The sequence below is a fragment of the Sus scrofa genome, chromosome 10, assembly GCF_054392235.1.
Source record: "Sus scrofa isolate SSC_HxYL_T2T_F1_AM1 chromosome 10, Sscrofa_HxYL_maternal_Yorkshire_Landrace_v2.0, whole genome shotgun sequence".
NCBI classification, from domain to species: Eukaryota; Metazoa; Chordata; class Mammalia; order Artiodactyla; family Suidae; genus Sus; species Sus scrofa.
Genome location: NC_139392.1, coordinates 69823821 through 69837207, shown reverse-complemented (window position 1 = coordinate 69837207; position 13387 = coordinate 69823821). Strand labels below are relative to the sequence as shown.

At 41.0% G+C, this 13387-nt stretch overlaps 1 protein-coding gene across 4 annotated transcripts in view; it reads left to right on the top strand.

Moving 5' to 3' along the window:
- LOC100521743 (cubilin-like) overlaps window positions 1–13387 on the top strand; it is a 314323-nt gene that overhangs the window by 274936 nt on the left and 26000 nt on the right. For all 4 annotated transcript variants that reach the window (XM_021064811.2, XM_084980002.1, XM_084980003.1 and 1 more), the window contains one exon: window positions 10791–10999. In XM_021064811.2, the coding sequence (XP_020920470.2) occupies window positions 10791–10999 (209 nt within the window). The remainder of the gene's footprint in view (window positions 1–10790; window positions 11000–13387) is intronic.

Below are 13387 nucleotides of genomic sequence, written 5' to 3'. Positions count from 1 at the left end.
CACAGGTGTGACCAAAAAGAATCAATAGGCTGGCAGCTGTAGCTCCAGTTTGACCCCTAGCCTGGGAACTTCCATATGCCATAGGTGTGATCCTAAAAAGCAGGCAAGCAAGCAAGCAAGTGGGAGGGAGGGAGGGAGAAGGAAGGAAGGTCGGGAAGGAGGAAAAGGAAGAAGGAAGTTGAAAGGAGAAACACTTAAGATGCAGAATCAAGAGGACACAATAGTCTTTGAACAAGGAAAAAGTTGTAGTAAAAAATGATATTCCTAAGGCTCCTGGACACTATCTTGTGATACCACCATTCAAATACAAATTTACGGAAGAAGACCAGGCTTCATCAGAGAAAATATTAAGTTTTGGTTTGGTATGAAGAATTTAGTGCCTTTAAGACATCCAGGAGTTCCCGTCGTGGCGCAGTGGTTAACGAATCCGACTAGGAACCATGAGGTTGCGGGTTCGGTCCCTGGCCTTGCTCAGTAGGTTAACGATCCGGCGTTGCTGTGAGCTGTGGTGTAGGTGGCAGACGCGGCTTGGATCCTGCATTGCTGTGGCTCTGGCGTAGGCCGGTGGCTACAGCTCCGATTCAACCCCTAGCCTGGGAACCTCCATATGCCGTGGGAGCGGCCCAAGAAATAGCAACAACAACAACAACAAAAGACAAAAAGACAAAGAAAAAAAAAAAAAAAAAGACATCCAGCTAATGTTCAGTAGGTAGTCAGAGAGAATTAGAAGTTCAGTACAAAGATCTGGGCTAAGGTTTTGCTCTTTTTTACTTTGAGGCAATGTAATATCGCACAAATATATGTAAATTATTATATCCTGCTGGTAAATTGACCCATATTATTCTGCAATGTCCACTTTTAATGCTTCTTGCCTTAATGTCTGCTTTTCCTGATTTAGTATCATGTCCCTAGCTTTCTTTCAGTTCACGGTGTATCTTTCAATCTCTCTGCTTTCAACATGTCTCAGAGTTCCCTGGTGGCCTAGTGGCTAAGGATTTGATGTTGTCACTGATGTGGTCCAGGTCACTGCTATGGTCCTGGTTTGATCCCTGACCTGGGAACTTCTGTGTACCTCGGGCACACCCAAAAAAAAAAAAAATATATATATATATATATATATACACGCAAAACATTTTTCTACCCTAAAGAATATATTTGGGTTTTGTTTTATTTTTTTCTTCCATTTGGAGAATGTACCACGTTAACACCTAATAAAATCACTAACATAATGGGATTTAAATAGACCACTGGATTATTTGTTATCTCTTTGCCCTTTATGTTCTTATGTTTCTTAATCTTTTCTTGCCTTTTCTAAATTAAATCAGTTATAACTCTCTTTCAGAAATCATTACTTAAATATTTAGTTATTACCTTAGAGATTACAATATTCACCTTAATTCATGAGAATCTAATTTTTTTATTTTTTTACTCAATGAATTTATTACATTTATAATTGTACAATGATCATCACAAAGAATCTAATTTAAAATTAGTCCTTTTACCAGATCATGATAAATGCAATGTTTTAAATCCATTAACCCACTTTTGTGCTGTTAGTGTCAATTATTTAAATCGTACATATGTTTTAAGCATATAAAAAACACTTTTATTTCTTTATGCAATTAGTAATTATGTGTATTTACCATTGCTGTTTTTCTTTTCTTCCTGAATTTCTTTTTTTTTTTTTTTTGGTAGATTTTATTCCATCTTCCTGAATTTCTGTTTCCATCTGGGATCAGTTTATCCCTTTTTAAAGAATTCTTGGTGTTTTTTTAATTACAGATTTTCTGGTAAAAAAATGTCTTTTGTTTTTTATGTTTTCTGGACTTGGCTTTCTTCTGCCTTACATTTTGGAGAATTTTTTTTCTCTGAATATAGAATTCCAGTTTGGCAATTATTTCCATTCAGCACTTCAGGATGCTATTTCATTGTCACCTGTCTTCTATCATTTGGGTTAGAAAATCATTGAAGAGTACTTTCTATGCTGTCCATGCTTTGGGACCCCAGCACCCTGGTCACCCCATTGTGGAGTGTGGTACTCTATGGTGAGCTAATACTCTGTGTGTGTGTGTGTGTGTGTGTGTGTGTGTGTGTGTGTGAATTTTAGCCATTCTGATAGATGTATGGTAATATCTTGTGGTTTTCATTTGCATTTCTCTGATGGTAAACAATTTTCGTGTGCTTTTTTGTCATATGTCTATCTTCTTTAGTGAAATATATGTTCATAACTTTTCCCCACTTTCTAATTGGATGATTTGTTTTTCCACTATTGGGTTTTGAGAGTTCTTCTTATATCCCCAATAGTAGTCCTTTCTCAGGTATGTGATTTGCAAATATTTTCTCCCATCCCTAGCTTGCTTTTTCATCCCCTTAATGGGGCCTCTCTTGGAACAAAAGGTGTTCATTTTGATAAAGTCCAGCATATCAATTTCTCCTGTTATGTATAGTTCTTTGATAACAAATCTAAGAACTCTACCTGTCTTGGGGTCTCAAAGATTTTCTACTTGGATTTCTTCTAAAACCTTTATGGTTTTATATTTTTCACTTATGTTTATGATCCATTTTGAACTACTTTTTGCTTAAGGTCTGAGGTTTAGGTTGCAGTTAATTTTTTATCCTCTGGCTGTCCAATTTCTCTGTCACCATTTGCTGAAAAGGAAGTCTTCTTCCTCCACTTATTTGTTTTTGCATCTTTGTGAGTAATCACTTGCACATATTTGTGTGAACCTACTTCTGGGTTCTCTGTTCTTTTCCATTGACCTTTTTGTCTAACCCTCCACCATAAGCCTACTATCTGGATAATGGTGGCTGCATAGTAATAGATGGACCGATCCTTCCCCATGTATTCTTCTTTGTCAAGTTTGTTTTATCTATTCAAGAGCTTGCGCCTTTCTATGCAAATTTTAAAATGAGCTTTTCATATGTCAACAGAAAAATCTTGCTAAGGTTTTGCTAGGAATTAAGATGAAAACTATGTATCAGTTTGGGAATAACTGACATCTTGACCATGTTTTTTTTTTTTTTTTCCTTCCACGAACATCTTTTTTATGTGTATATTACTCAATGAATTTATTACATTTATAGTTGTACAATGATCTTCACAACCCAGTTTTACAGCATTTCCATCCCAAACCCCCCAGCACATCCCCCCCGTCCTGCAACCTTTCTCCTTTGGAAACCATAAGTTCTTCAAAGTCTGTGCATTAATATCTGTTCTGCAAAGAAGTTCATTGTGTCCTTTTTTCAGATTCCACATGTAAATGATAGCATTTGAAGTTGGTGTCTCATTGTCTGACTGACTTCACTTAGCATGATAATTTCTTTTTTTGTTGTTGTTGTTTTTTTGCCTTTTCTAGGGCTGCTTCCTGCGGCATATGGAGGGTCCCAGACTAGGGGTCTAATTGGAGCTGTAGCCGCCGGCCTACGCCTGAGCCACAACAATACAGGATCCAAGCCACATCTGCGACCTACACCGCAGCTCACAGCAACGCCAGATCCTTAACCCACTGAACAAGGCCAGGAATCAAACCCACAACCTCATGGTTCCTAGTCGGATTCGTTCGCCACTGAGCCACAACGGGAACTCCAGGGCATGATAATTTCTAAGTCCATCCATGTTGCTAAAAATGCCATTATTTCATTACTTTTAACGGCTAGGTAATATTCCATTGTGTATATGTACCACATCTTCTTGATCCCCTACTCCTCTGTCGATGGACATTTACATTGTTTCCATGTCTTGGCTATTGCAAATAGTGCTGCAATGAACGCGGAAGTACATGTGTCTTTTGGAGTCATGGTTTTCTCTGGATAGATGCCCAGGAGTGAGATCACTGGATCAAATGGTAGTTACATCTTGACCAAGTAGAATCTTTCAATCCACCATTTATTTAGATCTTCTTTAATTTCTTTCATTGCTTTGTAACTTTCAGCACACTATTCCTGTATGTGTTTCATTAATTGTGTACCTGAGTATTTCATTTTCTTTAGAGCAGTTGTATATTTAACTTTGGTTTCCACATGTTTGCTGTTAGGATATAGAAATGTGATTGATTTTTGTGTGTCGTTTTTATATCTGGAGTTCTTGCTGCCCTTACTTATTAGTTCTAGGAATTTTTATGTAGATTCCTTGGGATTTTCTCCATCTGCAAATAGTGGCAATCTTATTCCTTCCTTTCCAGTCTATTTTTTCCCCCTTGTCTATTACCGTGGCAAGAGTTTCCAGTACTTTGTTCAATGAGAATGGTGAGGGAAAGTATCCTTGTTTTGTTGCTGATCTTAGGAGGAAAGCATTTACTTTTTCACCATTAAGTGTCACATTAGCTATAGGGTTTTTTAGATGCTGTTTTCGTTTATGTCATGAATGTACATTCGATCTTCAAATCCTCTTCCCGCATCACTTGGCATGATTACATCATTTTGCTTAATAAGCCCATTAGGTTCCTCTGCATTATTTCTCTTGATTGTTGCCCACACACCACAAAGATTTGGAGGTGCAAGTGGTCTGGCCAGTGGTTGTTCCCGCTGGGAAGTGCTACAGCGGCACCAGGACAGAGCCACTGGTCTCACTGCACAGAGATGGAGGCAGGCAGTCTCTCCAGGCAGGAGCGTTCATTTCAGGACGGGAGTGGTTCTGGCTCAAAGGATATTCCCCCAAACTGACAGCGCCTCAGGTCAGAGGTTATAGCTCTATGGGGCGCTCATAGGGATCCATTCTGGTCCATCTCCCCAGTTGAAAAATACTCCCACTGGTTGCCTCAGAGATCACAGTCTTGATCGCAATCAAGAGTCAAGTTCGTAGCAGTGTGCAGCAAATTTGATTCACATCCTTAGAGAAAGCGGGCTAGCCTGAGGTAGAGACTGCCTCTGACTGCAACTGGGTCTTTCCATTATACAGTGGATGTGTTTGGAGACCCCAGTTCTCCCACCCCAAGCCCACCAATTTCCCTGTCCCAGCCCCCCTGTGCTATGCATAAAGGCTGAGTGTTGTTTGATCTCTGTATGGGGGCACACAGGTTTTGACCCTCCAATTGGTTTTGGGCGGGATGCCTTCTCTGCATGGGGAATAGGTCATAGGGCAGTGCTCTGACGAGCATGTGTCATTGGTATAGGAAGGCGCTCCGAAGAGCCTGTCTCTGGTACTTGCATGTGTCCTCACTGCTTGATCACAAGCCTCCTGCTTTTGGTAATGATAAATGGCCTGTTCTGAATCACTGGGGTCCGAGGCCCTATCCTATCCTACCTAATAAGTCCTTTGTAAAATTTCAAGGACTTCCTAACATGGCTCAGTGGTTAAGGAACACGACTAGCATCCATGAGGAAGTGGGTTCGATCCCTGGCCTCGATCAGTGGGTTAAGGATCTGGCATTGCTGTGAGCTGTGGTGTAGGTCACAGACTCAGCTCAGATCTGGCATTGCTGTGGCTGTAGTGTTGGCCGGGGCTTCAGCTCCAATGGGACCCCTAGCCTGGGAACCTCCATATGCCCCATTGCAGCCCATTTTCATGAAATGCCCTGGGACTACTGATGCATACATAAAGTGCTTTCAGTAATACCAAAATAATGCAAAATAAATTAAAAGTTACTGAGAATTCTCTTTATCCTAAGTTGTTTATATGTCACATTGCTCTTTAATTTGTGACTGTCACTATTGATTAGCGGTTGATACTACTTTTCTTTCAGTAAATTACCTTTCGTTTAGTATTTTAGTTTTATGCTTCCCAAATATGACCAGAATAACTACATATTCTGAGTTAAATTAAGCTGGGTCTCAAATTAGGATATCCAAAATGAGTCACATTGAGTGAAATTATTAAAAACAAACAAAACATCACTCAGATTACAAGTGCCATTAAGTTTCTTTTCTCTTGCGCAACATAAATACTTTAAAAGTGGTGAATGTTTAAGTTTTTGTAGAATAATAAAGGCAATTTACTTTTTTAGCAAAAAAAAAGACAATATGTTCATGTGAAATTTAGTAGAACTTTTTAAAGGAATTCACTTCTTTAGGGCAGTTGCAAACTGCAGCTTTGAACTTTACAGCAAGATGCTGGCAACGAAAACCTTATGGAGCTTCCGTGTCCCTAAGGCACCAGCTTTCAATGCGTGTGTGTTCTGTTTCCTGTGCTTCATCGAGCTTCCTTCAACTACAGCCTGAAGCCTTAATGGGTTCCCTGGAGAACAGGAAAATGCTTGAAGTCAGGCGGATCCTTATCTGAAAGTACAGCTAGCCACCCACCATCTGTCCAAGTAGTGGTTGTCCAGAGATGGTTAGAGGCCCTATCCAGAAGACCTGCATAAAATGTCAGCCCCCTGTAATGTCAGCAGCGGAAATGTCAGTTCCCAAGATAATTATTTGGAAATGTATCTGACTGCACTGAAGCCTTCAAGATGTTTTCTCTTAGATAATACAGCTAATTCTTATGGTCAGATTCATTCTAACTTGAACTTCACTTGGAAGGTTAATCATTGGAGAGAAATCCTTTAGGATTCAATTACTGATTTTTAATTAGGTCGATCTGGACCCAAATATATGCTACGGGTATATATTTCCAATATGTCTTTCGCCAACCATTTGCTTTCTCTAAAGCCATCCCTCTTTTGTAGGAAGTGTTTCTGATTCGTTGTGAGGGTTAGAGTGATATTTGCTCTCTGTCTGGCACGGGGAGTGTTGTACAGAGCGCTTCTGACACAGCAGGCTGGTGGATACGGAGCGCTTCTGACACAGCCGGCTGATGGATGGGAGTTCACTGGATGGTAGAACAATGTGGGATAACGAGGAAGATGATAGACTGGTGGTGCTAAAGAACACGTCAATGCTAAGGTCATACACTCGCTCAAAAACAGGAATTTTAAAATACCATATAGTAAACAAGTATAGGAAACCATTTCATCGTCACAGAGTCCTCCCTTGTTCTTCCCGTATATCCTGCCATTGTTGAAATATAGAAATTGTGATGTGGCAAGAGCATTTGTTGGCAAAGAACTCTTCTTTGATGAATATTCATCTTTATATTCCCCCAAAGACACACGCTGTGGGAGGAGCAGGAGCACAGAGCAGTTGTGCCATGTTTCCCTTTCCAAGTGGGTGAATCAGAGCAATTATAACCATTTTCCGTGCCACACAGACCCCGAAAGATGTTTATCATATAATGTCCATATAGAATGTGAATTGTATAATCCACTCATAATGTTATATTTGCTTCAGTTACTTGACTATTTATTCACACAACATTGTATTTACTCATATGATACTGATATAGAACATGAATTGTGTAATTCCCGCTGTAATGTTCTATTACTTCAGTACTTGCCTATTTCTTCATACAATGCTATATTTACTCATAAAATATTCATAGAATATTAATTGTACAATTTACTCCACAATGCCACATTTATTTCAATTACTTCATATTTATTCATACAATATTATATTTACTCATGTAATATTCATATAAAATATGAATTGTATGATTCACTCAATGTTATATTTACTTCAATTACTTCACTATTTATTCATATAATATTATATTTACTCACATAATATTATTCATAAAGAATATGAATTGTATAATTCCCTCATATAATATTGTATTTACTTCAATTACTTGACTATTTTGGCCAGGATTATCTGATGATAAGTTTAGTTCTCCATTTTCTTTATTCTGTGTGTAGATTTTATGAATTAAGCAATGTGCTCTATTACAGTTTGATAACTCAGAGTAGCTATTTTTGTACTTGTCCGCTATTGCCACACTGATGCTGCATAACGAACCATCCAAAATTCAGTGGCTCATACCACTGAAGCATTATTTTATCACTTACGGGTCAGCAGGCTGGTTTGCCTGCCTGTTCCAGGAGGCAGGCTGACTGTGCCTGGCTCCACCGTACAGACTGCGGTCAGGTCAGCTCTCCACGCAGGTACCCAGGGCGTGAGCTCTTGGTGGATCGAGGGAGCATGAAAGTCCAAGCCCAAAACACAAGCACATTTAAGGCCTCTTCCCACCTCATGACCACAACCATTCCATTGCGTAGAGCGAGTCGTAGGGTGGAACCTAACATCAAGTGAATGGAAGAATGCACTCAGTCCATGCTCCGGCACTGCTGAGAGAGACTGCAGGGTTAGGAATCATGCAGGCACCACTCAGTCTGTGCCAGTGCCCACCAGCATCTGCAGGTTCTTGATCCGGAATTCCCAGAAGCCAGGGTGTCTCTGTCTTAGGCCCTCAGTAGCAGCAGTACCAGCCTTGTAGAATAAGTCTGTGCAATGGCACTCGCTGTGCCCAATGCATTTGTCATTCTGCCCTTATAAACTTAGTAGCAACAATTAATAAACAAAGGGCGATAAAATATATAGCTTGAATTTTTTTAAATAGCATTTCGTTTTGGGAGCTGATACAGTCGTAGAAATAAAGCCCAGCGGCATGGTTTTCCTGAATACAGACCTCCAATGCTGCACTGCCCCTTGCTGCCTCCAGCCCAGACCGTGGCCATGTCCTTGGGCCTCGCCTCTGCCAGTCCCTCCTTTATGCATAAATGCTGCCATCAGATCCATTTCTGGGTCAGACATGAGGAGAAGGTGCGATCATTCAGACCCCACCACTCCTCTGATCAAAAACTGTTCAAGGGGACCCATTATCCATAGGATGAGGTCTAAAGGTCTAAAAATTCTATAAATTCTTCTCCGCTTAACCTTGAGTTACAAGGTCTTTCACCCTGGAATTGCCAATTCCAATCCTATTTCTAAAGACACAGATCAAATATCACCTCCTTCTTGAACATTCTAGATCCTTACAACCCAAAGTAATGTCCTTCTTCTTGCAAAGCTCACAAGACTTTTCCTGACTCTTTTCTGGCGTCTGTCCTGTTCTAAATCGCATCACCATTATTTATCTATGACTAATCACTGCTGTTGGACTACCTTTCATCTCTTCCCATCTCAATACTAACTATATTTCCTTGACTAGTAAAACAATACGAAATAGATAAATAAATTTCTCAATCATTAGTAGCCTCAGTGAGTAATGGTTCTTCCCTGCCTCGCAGGTCAATATGCTGAAGTGGTTTCCTTAAATAACAATCAGTCCACACCGGAGTAAAACTGTGTAAATTCCAATTCTTTCTTTACTTTGCAGGCCTGTTTCATAGGAGCAGAGTGATTAGTGTTGCTTTGGTTTCAGAATAATGTCCTAGATCCCATCAATGGATATATCAGGGGCTGGGCCTTTGGAAGCATTTCAACTCCAGGAAACATCCGACTGTGCCAATAATCTGTAGTTTTACTTGACTCAAAAGCTCTAACAGAATAGCCTGACCAACCAAATAAGGCCTCTGTACTGAAAAAACGCTCTGCACATTTGATACCCTTTGCCTCTGAGCTTTGCAGCCATTGTTTGCCTTTGTTGCTAAGAGCCAAGTCTTGGCTCATAGCGCCCCCTAGTGTTGAAAGCAGCCCTCTCACTGTTAACAGAAAATGAATGGAGTGAGACCAAGTAAATGGAAGGCCAGTGTTAGTGAAATTTAACTGTAACCGTGAAACCTGGGTTTTTTCTGTTGTGGTGGTTTTTTTTTTTTTTTTTTTTTTGGTTGGTTGTTTTTTGGCTTTTTAGAGCTGCACCTGGGGCATGTGGAAGTTCCCAGGCTAGGGGTCAAATCAGAGCTACAGCTGCCAGCCACAGCCACCGCCACAGCAACTCGGGATCCCAGCAGCGCACCACAGCTCACAGTTTAACGCCAGATCCTTAACAGGCAAGGTCAGGGATTGACCCCACATCCTCATGCATACTGGTTGGACTCATTTCCGCTTCGCCACAACGGGAACTCCCAGTAACTGTGGAACATGTGATGGTCCACATTTGTGCAGGATGCAAGCTTTACAAATACTCCTTTGGGCACTAATTTCATCTCTATTCTTACCAGGACAGTTCTGAGCTTAATGCATCCTCGTGTGTTTCTTTTGAAATTGTCAGTAGAGTTTTTCTTCCTTTCACATCATTTCCAAGGCATTAGCTTAGTGGGAAAAAAAAACTAAATCCTGGGTTCTGAGGAGTTTGTTCCTTATTTTTTTCTATCATAGAACATTAAGAATAGTCTTTATCTCTCTTTTGTATTTTTCTTCTAAATTTCTAAGTTTTCATTTCATAGTCAATCTTTTTTCTTCAATAGAGTTCCCCTTCTTTAGCTTCCACTCTTTTTTTGGAAAAGAGAAAAAATCAAGTATAGCGTGCGGATCAGTTAAAAGTGGACTATAGTGTTAAATGCCTCTCGGCCTCTTTCTATCTGATTATTTACATAAAAAATTTGTTGAGAGCCAGTTTTCTTGGTATGTTGGGTAAATTCTTCTTAAATTCAGTCTTCCATCTGATAGTGTTCATAAAAGCAGAACATAAAAATAGAATCTGTGCCCAGTTTCCATCGGTTTTATTATGCAAAATATTTTATTTTGTATAAAATTGGATGTTTCAAGGATAGCAAAAAGCTTCAGTCAGTCGCATCAGGTGTCCTAAAAATGCACGGCGAACCCTCTCTGTTGACGCACTTTTCTAGGCACCCAGATGTGCGTGAGTAGGTAGAGACGGATGGGTTAGTGATGAAAAAGAGGAGATCAATCATCGGGAAGCTAAGGCAAGGGGCAGCCACACCTGCCCAAGCTCGGGAGGCCCAGCGAGGAGTCTGGTAAAGTCCATCAAGGCGGGACAGCACATGAAACTCTGCGATTCCTAAACCCTCCACAGGAAATGCAAGATCCATCCTTTTTGTTCTGCCTGCTGATGTGTCTCTGTTTTAACGCAGGGCCGCAGCAAGGATGCGGTGGTTATCTGACAGGTTCAACTCACACGTTTGGCTCTCCTGATTCTGATTCAAATGGGAGATACGACAAGAATTTGAACTGCATCTGGTTCATCACCGCCCCTGTAAACAAACTAATCAAACTCACCTTCAGCACATTTGCTCTGGAGGCAGCAACGAGTTTGCAGAGATGCATTTATGATTATGTCAAGGTAAGGCTACGGCGTTTCTGAACAGTCTTCTCATCCAGGCTTTCTCATGGGGTCTTGCAGTTTATGCCACGCAGGAAGCCCTGAAAATTGTGAGAACTACTTCTTTTTAAAATGGCTTGTTCTTCAGTGACGTGTGTCATGTATAATCCTGCAGATGCTTTCCCTTCATATCAAAGGTATCTTTAATAGGAATGACTCAAAAATTGGGCGCAGCTTCTAATATGAGCTGTGAGAGTCATGGTTCCTGCGAGCCTTGTCAAGACACAAGCTATGGGAGGATGGGTTGTGCAGAAAGAGACACTCTAAGGATCTTTGGCCAAGTCTAAACTAAATGACGGTGTCTCTGTGCAAATCGTCATCCCTTACTTTATTTTTAAAGGTAGTATATTTACTTCTGAGATTAGTTTTAGATATGAAACATATCTTTGTTCTGAAGTCCCATTAGAAGTAAATCAAGAAACTTTTCTATTCAATTTTTTTTTTTTTTTTTTTTTTTTTTTTACTTTTTAGGACTGCACCTTCGGCATATGGAAATTCCCAGGCTAGGAAAGAGTCAAATAAGAGCTACAACTGCCAGCCTACACCACAGCTCACAGCAATACCAGATCCTTAACCCACTGAGCGAGGCCAAGGATCAAACCCATGTCCTCATGGATACGAGTCAGGTTTGTTTCCGCTGTGCCACAATGGGAACTCCCATGACTCTCCAGTATTAATCCCGTATTATCAGGCTATATGGATTCAGTTTAAAAGTGCTAAGTAACATCAATCAATATATACCACTACACACTTGAGAGGGACAACAACACATGAGGCAGTATTTCTGCTCAGAAGTAGCTCAAATTTGATTGCAGAATTAAGAGATCACGCATGCAAATCAGTATGAGGCAGTTCTAGACAGCCGATACTCAAGTGCTAACTCATGCACTGAATATGCGCTCGAAGCCATGTGCCAGACCTCGAGATTCTCATACTACGTGAAGCTACTCAGTGAAAGACAACCATCATATGATATCCCTTAGATGTGGAATCTAAAAAACAGACACAAATGAGCTTATGTGCAGAACTGAAACAGACTCAGAGTCTGAATATAAACTTATGGTTACCAAAGGGGGCCGGGAGTGGGGGGATGGGCTGGGGGCATTGGACTGGCATCTGCACACTGTGGTCTATGGAATGACTGGCCAGCGGGGACCTGCTGTAGAGCACAGGGAGCTCTGCCCAATATCCCAAGATCATCTCTGTGGGAAAAGAATCCGAAAGAGAACAGATGTGTGTCCGTGGAGAACCGCCTCCCTGTGTTGCACAGCAGACATGATCAGAACCTTGGACACCAACTCAACCTCAAGGCAACTTTAATAAATGAAGAAGAAAGTAAAAGGGAGGATGCTTCATGACCATCTAGTGTGAACAAGAAAGACCAGGTAGAGCGAAGGAGCGCTTATTCACGTCTGGAGGGAGGCAGTTCCCGGCGAGGTGAGCATGCGAGAAAGGCATTGAAGTTGGAACGAGCCTGTTTTTGAAAAAGTGAAGAGACTGGCTTTATCCCAGCAGAGTTCTGTTAAAGCAGAGCGAGAAATAAAATTGCCTCAGTAGAGAAATACCCGGAGTACAAAGGATCTTGAAGGTCAAACTGGCGTTCTTAGAGTGGCTCGGTGATAATGAACCTGAATAGCATCCATGAGGATGCAGGTTCAGTCCCTGGCCTTGCTCAGTGGGTCAGGGATCCAGGGTTGCCATGAGCTGAGGTGTATGTCATAGACATGGCTCGGATCCTGCATTTCTGTGGCTGTGGTGTAGGCCAGCAAAAGTTCCAATTTGACCCCTAGCCTTGGCACTTCCATATGCTGAGGGTGCAGCCTTAAAAAAAACAAAAAGAAAGAAAGAAAAAGAAAGAAAGAAAGAAGGAAGGAAGGAAGGAAGGAAGGAAGGAAAGAAAGAAAGAAAGAAAGAAAGAAAGAAAGAAAGAAAGAAAGAAAGAAAGAAAGAAAGAAAGAAAGAGAGAAAAGAAAGAAAGAAGGGAAGTCAAACTAATGAATTTAGATTTCACACAGTTGGAATTCAGAAGTGATCACAGGTTTTCCAATGAGTGATAAGAGCAGTATTTAAGAAAGACAACTCTTGGAGTTCTCTTTGTGGCTCAGTGGGTTAAGGACCTGACGTTGTCTCTTTGAGGATGCAGGTTCAATCCCTGCCCTCCCTCACTGGGTTAAGGATATGGCATTGCCACAAGCTGCTGTGTAGGTTGCAGATGTGGCTTGGATCCAGTGTTGCTGTGGCTGTGGCGTAGGCCTGCAGCTGCAGCTCTGATTCACCCCTAGCCTGGGAACTTCCATATGCCACAGGCACGGCCATAAAAAGGAAAAAAAGAAAAAAAAAGGCAACTCT